Source organism: Hyperoodon ampullatus (genome assembly GCF_949752795.1).
Source record: "Hyperoodon ampullatus genome assembly, chromosome: 5".
Lineage (NCBI taxonomy): Eukaryota > Metazoa > Chordata > Mammalia > Artiodactyla > Ziphiidae > Hyperoodon > Hyperoodon ampullatus.
Genome location: NC_136918.1, coordinates 45,143,139 through 45,155,624, shown reverse-complemented (window position 1 = coordinate 45,155,624; position 12,486 = coordinate 45,143,139). Strand labels below are relative to the sequence as shown.

Genomic DNA, 12,486 nt, shown 5'->3' with positions numbered 1-12,486 from the left:
AGGACAAGGAGGGGGAGCCCCACGGGGAGGGGCTTCTGCTCTCCCTCCTCTCATCAGCTGTTCTACTATATCTGGGTTTGGGTTTTTTAAGATATAATTGACATATAACATTATATTAATTTCAGGTGTACAGCATAATGATTCAACATATGTGTATATTACAGAATGATCACCACAATAAGTTTGGTTAACATCTATCACCGCACATAGTTACAAATTTTTTTTCCTTGTGACGAGAACTTTTAAGATGTACTCTCTTAGCAAATTTCAAATATACAATACAGTATTATTAACTGTAGTTACCATGCTGTACATTACATCCCATGACTTATTTATATCATAATTGGAAGTTTGTACCTTTGACCTCCTTCACGTGTATCGCCCACCCCCTATTCCCACCCCCACCTCTGGCAGCCACTAATCTGTTCTCTTACTGTATCTATTTTATGTATTGGGTTTCTCATAATACATTTGAGTAAAGGATTCTGTTTTTTTTTTTTTAAAAAAAAAAAAAAAGAGTTTGGGCCCTCCAGCTCTGAAATCTCCAGCTGATTTGTGTCTGTCTGGTCCAAAAGAAGGGTGGGGCTACTCTTTGGGGGGAAGGAGGTAGCGATACTACCTGGCATCCTAGAGTCTCTGCCCTGAATCAGTTCTTCAGTTCAGAAATCATTTATTGGTTGCCTGTGTGCCTTGGTGTTGGTGTGTGTAAGGTTTACCTGCAGGCTCTGGGTTCCTCCTGCACGTGAGCCACGTGACTAGCCCAGTGGGCTGAGAGAGGCCCTCCTCCCTTTAGGAACACGGTAGAATACCAGGGTCGTTCCACATGAGCCCTTCTCTTACTGGCTCTACGCAGCCTCCTGGGCTCTCTGTTAATTCCCCCTCCTCTACTGCCACCCCCTTCGGCCCCTTCCTGAAACATTTACTGAGTACCTATTGTGAGCAAGACTCCTTGCTAGTGTCCTCCACATGCAAAGGTGGATATGACTTAGTAGCAGCCCTCAAAGGGACCATGTCTAGACGAAACTCCCTGAATTTAGCCTCTTGTCTAATTAACTGAGGTTTCCTTCTCTGGTCCCCGACCTCTGTCCTTTGTGATCCCTTGTGGGATCCATCACCAGACAGATTTCTGATTGTAAGCAAACACCCATGCCTGTGCCTTGGCATATTGGCACCAAGCTGAGAGCTGATACTATGAGGAAGAGGTCAAGAAGCCTGTAGGGTAAAATTAGAATTTAAAGGAGATTGAGTACTCAGCTAGTGAAGTACAGAATAAAATCCAGAAGGAATAAAGGGAATCCTCTGTAAGTGGACATCAGGTTGTTTCTAGCTTTCTGCTATTTTAAACAATGCTTTAACATAACATCTTCCAACGTACATCTTTGTGCACATCCGTTATCTCCACTGGATAAATCCCTGTGTATGTAACTGCTGATTCAAAGATTTTGTGTATTTTAAGGCCTGGGATACATTTCCCCAAACTTGAATGTGTCTTCATGTGTTTAAAACCAAACCTGTTCTTTTCTACCAGGCCAGATCTGTTGAGATCTGAAGGTATCCCCAGTGTGGAAGTGGCTCCCACTGCATCCCCTTTGTCCGGAAGTCCTAAAATGTCCACCTCCAGCAGCAAGAGCCGATATCGGAGCAAACCACGCCACCGCCGCGGGAGTAGCCGAGGCAGCCATAGTGACTTTGCGGCGATCTTAAAAAGCCAGCCAGCCCGGGAAAATTCACCCCATCCCACTTACCTGCACCAGGCTCAATCCGAATACCCTTCTCCGCATCATCATAGTCCTCTGCAGCAGCAACACCAGCAACCTCCTCCTGCCACGTCTCAGAGTCACCGTCCCAGACTCGATATGCACGGACAGGACGTTGCAACCTGCGCCAACAACCTGAGGTATTTTGGCCCCGCGGCGGCCCTGCGGAGCCCACTCAGCAGCCATGCTCAAAGACAGATGCCTGGCTCCAGCCCTGACCTCATCTCCACGGCCGTGGCAGCAGATTGCTGGAAAAGTTCTGAGCCCGACAAGGGCCAGGCTGGCCCCTGGGGCTGTTGTCAGGCTGACCCCTATGACCCCTGCCTCCAGCGCAGGCCAGAACAGCATGGGTCCTTAGACGTCCCGTCTGCCGAGCCCATGGGGAGGAACCCCAACCTTTTCAAGCCACCAGCACACAATCCCCTCTCGGAAAATGCCCAAGGTTCTGAGAAAATGGAAGAAAAGGAATTCAGCGGCTGTGGGTCTGCATCATCCCTCAACACCTCTCATCACATCACCCCCCCAGCGCTACCTCGAAAAACAAGGCCCCTTCAGAAGGTAAGGTGTGATGACAGCCACGGTGTGTGTCACTGCCTTCAAGGAATGTCAGAGCCTGTCATATTCTATGCAGTATAAAACATACATAAAAAATATGCATTTTGTAAAAGGATGAGATAACAAAAGCATAAATAACAGTTTATTTACTTTTAATACTTTCCACACTGCTTAAGTGATGGACTAAGGAATACACTTTGGAAACTCCTGAATCAGGGGACTGATTCAAATGTAGATAATTTATCAATAGAAAAATAGCCATATGTTAGCAACATGTCATCAAAATAGTTTGGAATCTGCTACTCTAGCCCAGTCCTAAGGGATGTAGCAAGAAGGAAGGCTCCCGTTCTAAAACATGTTTGGGAAACAGTATTCTCTGTCCCCTCTTGGAGCTTCCTAAGCTCACATTAACAAATCCTAGGCTTTGAGAAATCATGCAATAACCTTGTTTAATCCAGCACTTCCCTCACCTATTTGACCATATTGCCTTTTTAAAATAACATCTATTAATCCCCCATGGAACTAGCTTTCTTCACAGTATCGCCTTAATTAATAACCGTCATGATCCAGCCGGTTCTCAGTCACTGAAACCTGTTCCTCTCCTCCTCGCCCACTGGCTGCCTGTGGTTTATTAGCTGGGAGGCGGGCTACCTCTCCTACCTTGTGGGTAAGAGCCCAAACTTGGGAGTCAGACCTGAGTTCAAAGCCAGGCTCTTCCACTTATTACCTTTATGAACATCGGTTTCTAATCTATGAAATGGGGCTAATAGTGGACTCTGTCTCATTGGTCGATGTGAAGATTAAATGAGTTAATACATATAAAGCATTTAGAACAGGACCTGGCACGTAGCAACCTTCCAAAAATGTGAGCTCATCTCGCTAATGTGTTAAAAATAACACTATGTATGAAAAGTATTTAGCACAGAGAAAACACCCACTCAATTTTAACTATTGTTTCATATCATCATCGTTCATCAGAAGTTCAGTTGAAGGAATGAAAATGTCTAAAATGTAAATGAGTATGTTTTGGTCAACTAGACATTTACTAGAAAAGAAGTTGAAGCTGAAGGCCACTGTCTCAGAACTATATTTCTTCCTCCACATACAGTGCTGCTATTGACTGAGGTTTCCCAGAAATAAATTGTGTTTCAGGTAGTGCAGTGGATTTGGCCTAAGTCAGTCTCTGCTCCTCTGACCCCTAAAGCCAATAACATAATTTTTTGGTAAAAACTTTATTGAGATACAATTCACATACCACACAGTTCTCCCATTTAAAGTGTATAACTGAATTCTTTCTCTCAAGTTGTGCAGCCATCACCACAACTAATTTTAGAATATTTCCATCACCCCAAAAAGAAACCCTGCACCCTTTAGCAATCACCCCATTCCCCTGTCCCCTCCCAAGTAACATGTATCTCTGAACCATCCTGATGCCATTTTGAGGCATCTGTGGGTCTGCAGGCCACAGAACACACCTCTTCTACTTTTGGCCTCACTAAAACCACACTCCCACAGAGCAGCTCAACTTCTCTCTGCTGAGATACACTCCCACGGGTCTTCTAGGGGGAAGTGCTCATCCCCACAGTCAAGATAACTCCATCCCTGTCTTTCCTACTCAAAAAAGCACATCAGAATACAAATGGGTAAAAGTGATGGACTGTCAGAACTGACTTTAAAGGTAAGTTATCCTCAATTTTTGGTACAGTTATTTGGACCCACTTACCCGCCTCACAAGGGATTGTAGTAATCCCATGCATTAATGACAGTTGATCTGAAGTGGGGCTGTTCCTATGCCCTGGAAGGGAAATGGAATCTTCCCTCACAGGGAAGATCATGTTCTCAGATGGGACACTTACCCACCCTTCCAGATCAACCACAGAGCCCCAGCAATGATGAGGCCTCAGATGTCCCAACCAGAGTTCTCTTATCTGTGCCCACATGCTGACTCAGTCGTGTGCTAAGCACCTACCTTGTATGCAGTGTTGTATTAATGGTGGAGGAGGAATACAGTACAACGAGATGGGGTCTGACCCTAAATAATGTATGTCTTAGTAGTAGAGATGATGTAAGCATGATAAGTATAATCTTAGTGAAAAGGTGATTGGTACATAAAAGGGGAAAAAAAGTAGTTGTTGGGCTTTGAAGAACTGAAAGATCACCTCTTATTGGAGTCTCTGTATCAGAACCTAGAACCACAAGTGACAATGGTTACAAGAGACCACCCCAAAATCCAAGACCTCTTCTCCGGTTTCCTCTCTTCAAGTTCAGGGCCTTTCATCATGGACACCCAGGGAAAGTTGCTAAATGAATAAAGAGATATATGTTTAAAAATGACAGCAAGCTACCACTCAATGCCTTTGATGAAAATTAAATCTTTTACAGGGACTGTGTGCGTGCGTGTGTGTGTGTGTGTGTGTAAGAGAGAGAGAGAAAGAGAAATAAGACTCTTCCCTCCTTGTTCTCCTCAGAGTGGAGATGACTCCTCTGAAGAGGAAGAAGGGGAAGTAGATAGTGAAGTTGAATTTCCACGAAGACAGAGGTAAAACCAATAAACAAATGTGATTGCCTTCAGTGTAATCAGGGAAAATCCTGAGTTTGCCCTCCGGTTCGATCACAGGCCGCTTTCTAACAGCCAGCTTATAGGGAAGTTGGAACCTACCATTGCCCATTTTGGCAGCTGGCTATGCAGAGCAGATTCTAGTTTACCCAAATTCACTAGATAGGAACTGCAAGATGGGGAAAGTAAATATGGATTCAAGGTTATAATTGACAATATAGTGGGCAGTTTATGAGAGATGGCTGTGCTGTTTTATGGGTAATTTTACTGATTTCTAGTGTACCTCCCTATATTAGTCTGCTCAGGCTGCCATAACAAAATACCACAGACTGGGTGGCTTAAACAATGGAAATTTACCTCTCCCACTTCTGGAGGCTGGGAAGTCCAAGTCCAAGGTTCCTGGTGAGAACTCTCTTCCTGGCTTACAGACAGCAGCCTTCTTGCTGTGTCCTCACATGGTGGGGGAGAGAGAGAGAGATCTTCATCTTATAAGGCCACAGTCCTGTCAGATTAGGGCCCCACCCATATGACCTCATTTAACCTTAATTACCTCTTAAAGACCCTCTCTCCAGATTCAGTCACGTTGTAGGTAAGGCTTCAACATATGAATTTTGGGAGGTTGCAATTAAATCCACAGCACTCTCCATGCCTTGGATTTTATACCTCAAATTAAGTATAATAAAATGAGTCGAGTCCTCCTTCAACCCATCCTTAGAAATAGCTTCCTGCCTAGCCAGCAATAATAACTTTGCTTATAGGACTAAAGAAGGACCACACCCCTCATTTCTAGAATTAAGAGCTGCCCTTTTGTAGAAGTATGGAAGGTAGTTTTCCTCCCAGGAGGCCTTTTCTGCTACTAGGCATCTGTTTTTGAAGAGGAAGCCATTAAGAATCCCCCAGGAAGGTTTGTGTACCTACCCAGAACCAGGAATTTCCTAAAACCAAGGGACTTCTAGTACTTTGGTAAATTGTACTCTGGGTCCCTATGCTGTACACAAAATTGAAATCTGTTCTCATCCCCTGAGCTATTCCTACCACATTGCCATTGCTGTCTTGTTTCCTTGGACGCTGTGTTTTCTCCTATGCAGGGACATTGAGCCCGAATAAAATGTCTTTTCATCCTCTGACCTCATTCTACAGGCATCACAATTATGTTACTTCCAGCTTTTGTTCCTATGACCACCATTAATTCAGCCCACCTAATGGCTTCCCACCTTTCTTTCTTGCTATGATGCAAAATTTTGGTTTTACCTCACGGTTTTGCTTTTAATATTATAACATTCTTCTCTCTGTCTCCCTTCTGCATTACCAGACTTTCTTTCTTTCTCTCTTTCTCTCTTCGTTGGATCTTCATTGCTGCACGTGGGCTTTCTCTAGTTGCGGTGCGCAGGCTTCTCATTGCAGTGGCTTGTTGCGGAACACAGGCTCTAGGCGCGCAGGCTCAGTAGTTGTGGTGCATGGGCTTAGTTGCTCCGCGGCATGTGGGATCTTCCCGGACCAGGGCTCAAACCTGTGTCCCCTGCATTGGCAGGTGGATTCTCAACCACTGCACCACCAGGGAAGCCCCTGGATTACCAGCCTTGAGAAGGTGTGAATCCTACTTTAACTTCCGTTTCCCACATGGGCTTCCTCCATCTGGCCTCTTTTCATGTGTCCTTGATGCCACCCCTGCCCCCAGCCCATCACCTGGCCTGCCCATCAACCAAACTCAGATCATATGCCATCAAAATCCCTTTGTACTAAGAAATACAGAAAGATCAGACAATGACAGAGGGAAAGGGCAGTCTTCTTTTTTCTTATTTGTTTTGTTTGTTAAATCAGCGTAAGCTAACAGTATTCTTATTTACTAGGCTTCTTGCAAACAATGGAAAAGAAATGAGGAACTTTTGTAAATCCCCTCCCCCCACCCCAGGAGCTTTGCCTCATCAGAGCTAAACCCAGATGTTACCTGGAATGAGCCAGCAACTGGCTGGGCAGTGCCCACAGCCACAGAGTGAATGTTCCTTCCAAGCACATTTCTGTTGGGGGTCAGCCTTCCGGGCCACTCTGCCCCATGAGAAATGCCCCACCATGCCCAGGCAGGTAGAGATGGACATGGCGGCACGTGAGCAGACCTGGCCCGAGCCCAGCTCTGCTGTGTGGCCTTGAACAAGTCACTTCCCTTCTCTGCCTCCAGTTTTCTGCTCTGGGAGAGGAGTCAGACCAGAGACTCTCCAAAGTCTCTTTCACCCTTGAGAACCTAGGTGGTTGATTCTCTGTGTATAAGAAGCATACTCTCAATGTGAACATTTCCATACCACACAGGTGTACACAGTGTCATTAGACCAGCTGATTTTCTCAAAGACCAGCGGTAGCCATCAGTTTTGGAGCGTTGTGTGGAGCCACATAAACATATAAAACAAACAAAGCTCAGATTTCTCTCTCTGTTGCTTTAAACAGTTTCTACCTTTTGGGATTTGACTCTCCCTCAGGGGCAGGAAAAAAAACTAGATCACCTCCCACCAAGGCTGTGACTGACAGACAAGGAAAGGAAAGTAAGGACTTCCCTGGCGATCCAGTGGTTAAGATTCCACGCTTCCACTGCAGGGGGCGTGGGTTCGATCCCTGGTCAGGGAACTAAGATCCCGGGGCATGCCAAAAAAAAAAAAAGGAAAGTAGCCGTTCCCGGGACTAAGTTCCTCTGGTTCTTTGTGGTTCTAGGCCCCATCGCTGTATCAGCAGCTGCCAGTCGTATTCAACCTTTAGCTCTGAGAATTTCTCTGTGTCTGACGGAGAGGAAGGAAATACCAGTGACCACTCAAACAGCCCTGAGGAGTTAGTGGATAAACTTGAAGACCGCCTGGCAGAGAAGCTAGATGACCTGCTGTCCCAGACGCCAGAGATCCCCATTGAGATATCCTCGCATTCAGACGGGCTGTCTGACAAGGAGTGTGCTGTGCGCCGTGTGAAGACGCAGATGTCTCTGGGCAAGCTGTGTACGGAGGACCGTGGCTATGAGGTGGGGGCTTCTCCTCCCTTCTCCTCTCATCACTCTTCCCTTCCTGGAGCTCTTTGGGTTAGAATATGCTCAAGTCCCTAGGGCCTTTACAATCATCGTCTAGTATATAAGATAAAACAACTGCCTCCATGAAGTCAGTAGAAGTACAGAGATAACAGAGCCCCCCAAAATGGGGGCAGTTCTTCCAAAGGAAGCACAAACACGGAACTGCTGAGGAACCCTTCATTCCAAGATTTCACTCAAGCATCACTTCCGACCCCATCTCCCAACCTGGTTAAGGGTGTGAGCCTCCCTCCTCTGTGTCCCCACCAGCCCCTACATGCTATCAGAGCACATGTAACACTTTAGTTCACAGACTGTACTGTCTTCTGAGAGGCACAATAGCATAGTGGTTGGAAGTGTAGACCCTGAAATCTGACTGCCTAGATGCAAATCTCAGCCTTTCCACTAACTCACTGTGTGACGTTGGGTAAGCCACTTAACCTCGCTGTAGGTCAATTCCCTTATCTGTAAAATGGGTATGATAACAGCCTCTATTTCATAGGGTTGTTGTGAGGATTGAGTGGATTAATAGATGTTAAAGCACTTACAGCAGTGCCTGGAATGTAGTAAACAATATATGTAGGGCTTTGGGGGCACTGTTATCACTGTCCTCACCTTCGTCATAATTGCCATCATCATCTTTATATGTCTTCTTTCTCTGTAAACCCCATAAGGACAGGACCTGATCTCCTTTATCTTAGCGAGCAACCCAGCACAGCGCCTGTCACATGAGAGGTGCTCAAAATACGTTTACTGAGTGACTGCAGAAAGGAATTAAGGTCTTATGTTGTCTTGACTTTGCAGAATCCTATGCAGTTTGAAGAATCGGACTGTGACTCTTCAGATGGGGAGCGTTCTGATGCCACAGTTAGGACCAATAAACACTACAGCTCTGCTACTTGGTAATGAAAGAATACCTACCCTGAAGATCTCATGACTATACTGGCATTTCACATCCATCCCACCCCCAGACTCTTCCCACTCTCTCCCTGCTTTTTTGTCTGGGAAGAGAGCTGCCCCATCTTTCTCACCCCTAGACATGAGCTGCAATAACAGGAACATGAGACTTCACAAATCTCTGGAAAAAAATATCCAAATGAAATTAAGTCTCACTGAACATTTCAATCAAGAATGGCAGGGATCTATTTTATTGAATATTCTAGCTACTGTAACACTGATATTTATTTTTGTTTGACATTTTAACACTTTGTACTGTAAAGAGTGAACTATATATGATAGAGAGAAAGACAATAATTTCTTGCAAAAAAAAAGAGAGAGAGAGAGAAAGAAAGGAGGAAAGAACAGAAGTGGAATTCAGGAGCAACATCCTTGGGAATCTGTGGAGCCAGGAGGTATTACTGCTGCTTGAACAGGGGACCAGTTCCTCTGGCCATAAGTGACTGAAGAAGAGCCAGAGCAAGACATACTGAACATTTTAGAAAACAAAAACAGCAAAAGAAAAGCAATTCCAGGTAATCTGTGAACAGACCACATTAAATTCACCCAGCTTGTCCAGATGGGTGATGGAAAGACCTAGACAATTTTGGAGACCAGAGACTTGCACCCAAGGCCTTTGAGGGCATGTGCTTCCTCTAGGAGGAAAAAGAAAACTGCGCGTGTCAAAGCTGATCTCATTTTTAAAATGCTGAGCAGCGTTGGTAGTGAGACTTACAGACAGTGTCCAACCTTGTCCTTGAAAAATTTTCTGCTTTTTATGCTGTCAATGTCACTACCTTGGCAAATGCATTACCTTGACCAATGTGTTGATTTTTCAGACTCAAGTGCCAGTTTCCTGCGGCCTATTTCCTTTCCACCTGTTGGCCGCTTCTTTTAGGGAAAAAGGGGGCAGGGGAGGGAGAGCCTGAGGAGGAGAGAAGGAGAAGACAAAAAGAGAATGTCCAACAGTGTTGGAAAAGCAAATGTGGAATTTGTAAAAGGACGTTCTCAGAATGTCTCAGTTCAACTACGTGCAGAAGATGGGATCACCCCGCCCTGGAACCAGGTTGCTTGTCTACTAGAGTTTTATTGATTTAAACAGAACAGTCCTTGAAGACAGCTAGGAGGTGTGTCAGTCTTCCCGACATCCAATCCCAAACCATCCCCCATGTTTTTATTTGTTAACTCATTCTATCCCAGAAGCTGTAGTGACTGGCTACCACTATCAGAAGAAAGGCAAAATAAGCAACTTGCAAAGGGCAACCCCTCCCCTATCACGATAGCATTTTTGTTAAATGCTACTTGTAACATGTATTTGGATCAGTGTAGTTTTGAATAATTGGATTTGGAAATTCGTAGAAAGAACAACTGATGCAAAGCAGAGATTGGAAAAATATTGTCCAAGGCATGAGGTCCTTCCTGTCTCTAGGGTCATGGGCTCTGAGAAACATCCCAAGGTACCTCATGGTGCCTTGGCTTTAAGGAAATTTTTATCTAGAATTTTATATAAAAACAGATGTTGGCCTAGTTCCTGTCTCTGTCTCCAAAATCCGTTAATGCCAAACAACCTCGAAGCTCAAGACCTGGAGAGTGTGGCTAGACGCTCTGATATTGCATCGGACTGGACTTCAGGAAGGACTGACATACACAGGTATTAAACCATTTCCAGTGCAAATGAAAACATCACCCTCCTCTGGGTGTCACTGATTGCATCGGCCAAAAAGGAAAAGCAGGAGGGAATATAGAGCAGTTCCTTTTGCTTGTTTTGATCCCTCCATTTGTTTACACTTTATGTTGAGACATTGATTTAAAATTTAGTGTCTGTAATTTGTAGCTCTTAGGTAGGCTGAAGGAAAATATTTAACTTATACAGAGAGCAGTATTGTTTCATTAAATTATTCCATTTTGTATAAATTCTGTAGCTGGACTACATGAAAGATCTTAAGTTATGGTATTATTATCATTGTTATTTTATTTTATAATTATCTTTCTCATTTTCTGTCGATCAGAAAGTGTGGTTTATGGTGTAGCACAATGATTGTGTTTATTGCTAACCATGAATTATGATGGATTTTTATGAAGGAATGAAAATGGAACTGCCATTTGGGAGCTCCCTGGTATTTGTCTTAGCTGTATTCCCTCATTTTCTGTGTACAACAACAATCATCTGAGGATGCGTGTACCACCCTGAGGTCCAGTGGATACGTTGTGATTTTGACTTGATCGCAAAAGCTCCTAGGTGGGCATCAGGTGACTGAATGGTGGACAAAGAGTTCAAAAGCTGTACATTTTCTCGAGTTTCTTAAGAAATAAAATCATGGGACTACATTAGAAGCACAAACAGAATTATTTAATGCCCTGAGAGGAACAGGCCTACAGGGAATCTGCATGGGGCCTGTGGGGTAGATAGTTTCAAGAACTGGCAGCATAGTTTGTAATCTCCTTCCTAATAAATCCCATAAAACCGACATTTTTCTCCTAGTTGGGAGACTATAAAAAGGAAATAAAGAGATGGCATGACGAAAAAATGCCTGTGATGTCATCTCATAGCAAGACAAGAGAAGTTCTAGAATGAGGCTTAGTCTCTTAGTCACAGAGCTGGAAAAGTACCTTGAAAGCCCATATTTTTCATCCTCTGACTTCAGACCACACCATACTGTGAATCTCTCTGGTTCATTACTTCTGAGAACAGAGAGGCTACAACTCTGTGTCCTCTTTATTTATTTATTTTTTTTGATGTGGACCATTTATAAAGCCTTTATTGAATTTGTTACAATATTGCTTCTGTTCTATGTCTTGGTTTTTTGGCCACGAAGTATGTGGGATCTTAGGTCCCCAACCAGGGATCAAACCCGCATCCCCTGCATTGGAAGGTGAAGTCTTAACCACTGGACCGCCAGGGAAGTCCCTCTGTGTCCTCTTTCTGTCCAACATAAAACACTGACCCTTCAGCGTGTCCAGGTCTTGCCCACCTGTCGTGGCCAAAGAGGAACATGAAGCTTAACGTGTCTTAACCCTTTCAGTGATGGTCTTCCTGGAAAACCCACCCCAATACCTCATAATTTTGATAACTTTTTCGAATTCCCATCTTGACTGTCTGTCATGGTAATGCCATATACCTGTCTGGATTGACTGTTATGAGCAAGTTAGCATAGCAGACAGTATTGAATCTTCAAGTCATTCACTCTATTGTCAAGAGTTGAATAGGGCTTCCCTGGTGGTGCAGTGCTTGAGAGTCCGCCTGCCAATGCAGGGGACACAGGTTTGAGCCCTGGTCAGGGAAGATCCCACATGTCATGGAGCAACTAAGCCCGTGCGCCACAACTACTGAGCCTGCGCTCTACAGCCCGCGAGCCACAACTACTGAGCCCATAAGCCACAACTACTGAAGCCTGCACGCCTAGAGCCTGAGCTCCACAACAAGAGAAGCCACCGCAATGAGAAGCCCGCACACCACAACGAAGAGTAGTCCCCGCTCGCCGCAACTAGAGAAAGCCCGCACGCAGCAACAAAGACCCAACGCAGCCAAAAATAAATAAATAAATTTATTTAAAAAAAATAGTTGAATAAAGTTCCACATTGAACATTTTACTTATTTTTTAGTAGAAGTGACTAGAGGCTTCAGAGAACAGTGTCTTTAG

The 12,486-nt window shown here is 44.5% G+C and overlaps 1 protein-coding gene across 1 annotated transcript in view; it reads left to right on the top strand.

Moving 5' to 3' along the window:
• The window catches only part of MAP3K13 (mitogen-activated protein kinase kinase kinase 13), a gene marked incomplete at its 3' end in the record, with an annotated part of 45,267 nt that extends 36,452 nt beyond the window's left edge, over positions 1–8,815 (top strand). The window contains exons 10-13 of the mRNA XM_079704366.1: positions 1,529–2,315; positions 4,781–4,851; positions 7,570–7,867; positions 8,714–8,815. Of these exons, the coding sequence (XP_079560492.1) occupies positions 1,529–2,315; positions 4,781–4,851; positions 7,570–7,867; positions 8,714–8,815 (1,258 nt within the window). The remainder of the gene's footprint in view (positions 1–1,528; positions 2,316–4,780; positions 4,852–7,569; positions 7,868–8,713) is intronic.
• Positions 8,816–12,486: the final 3,671 nt, after the last annotated feature.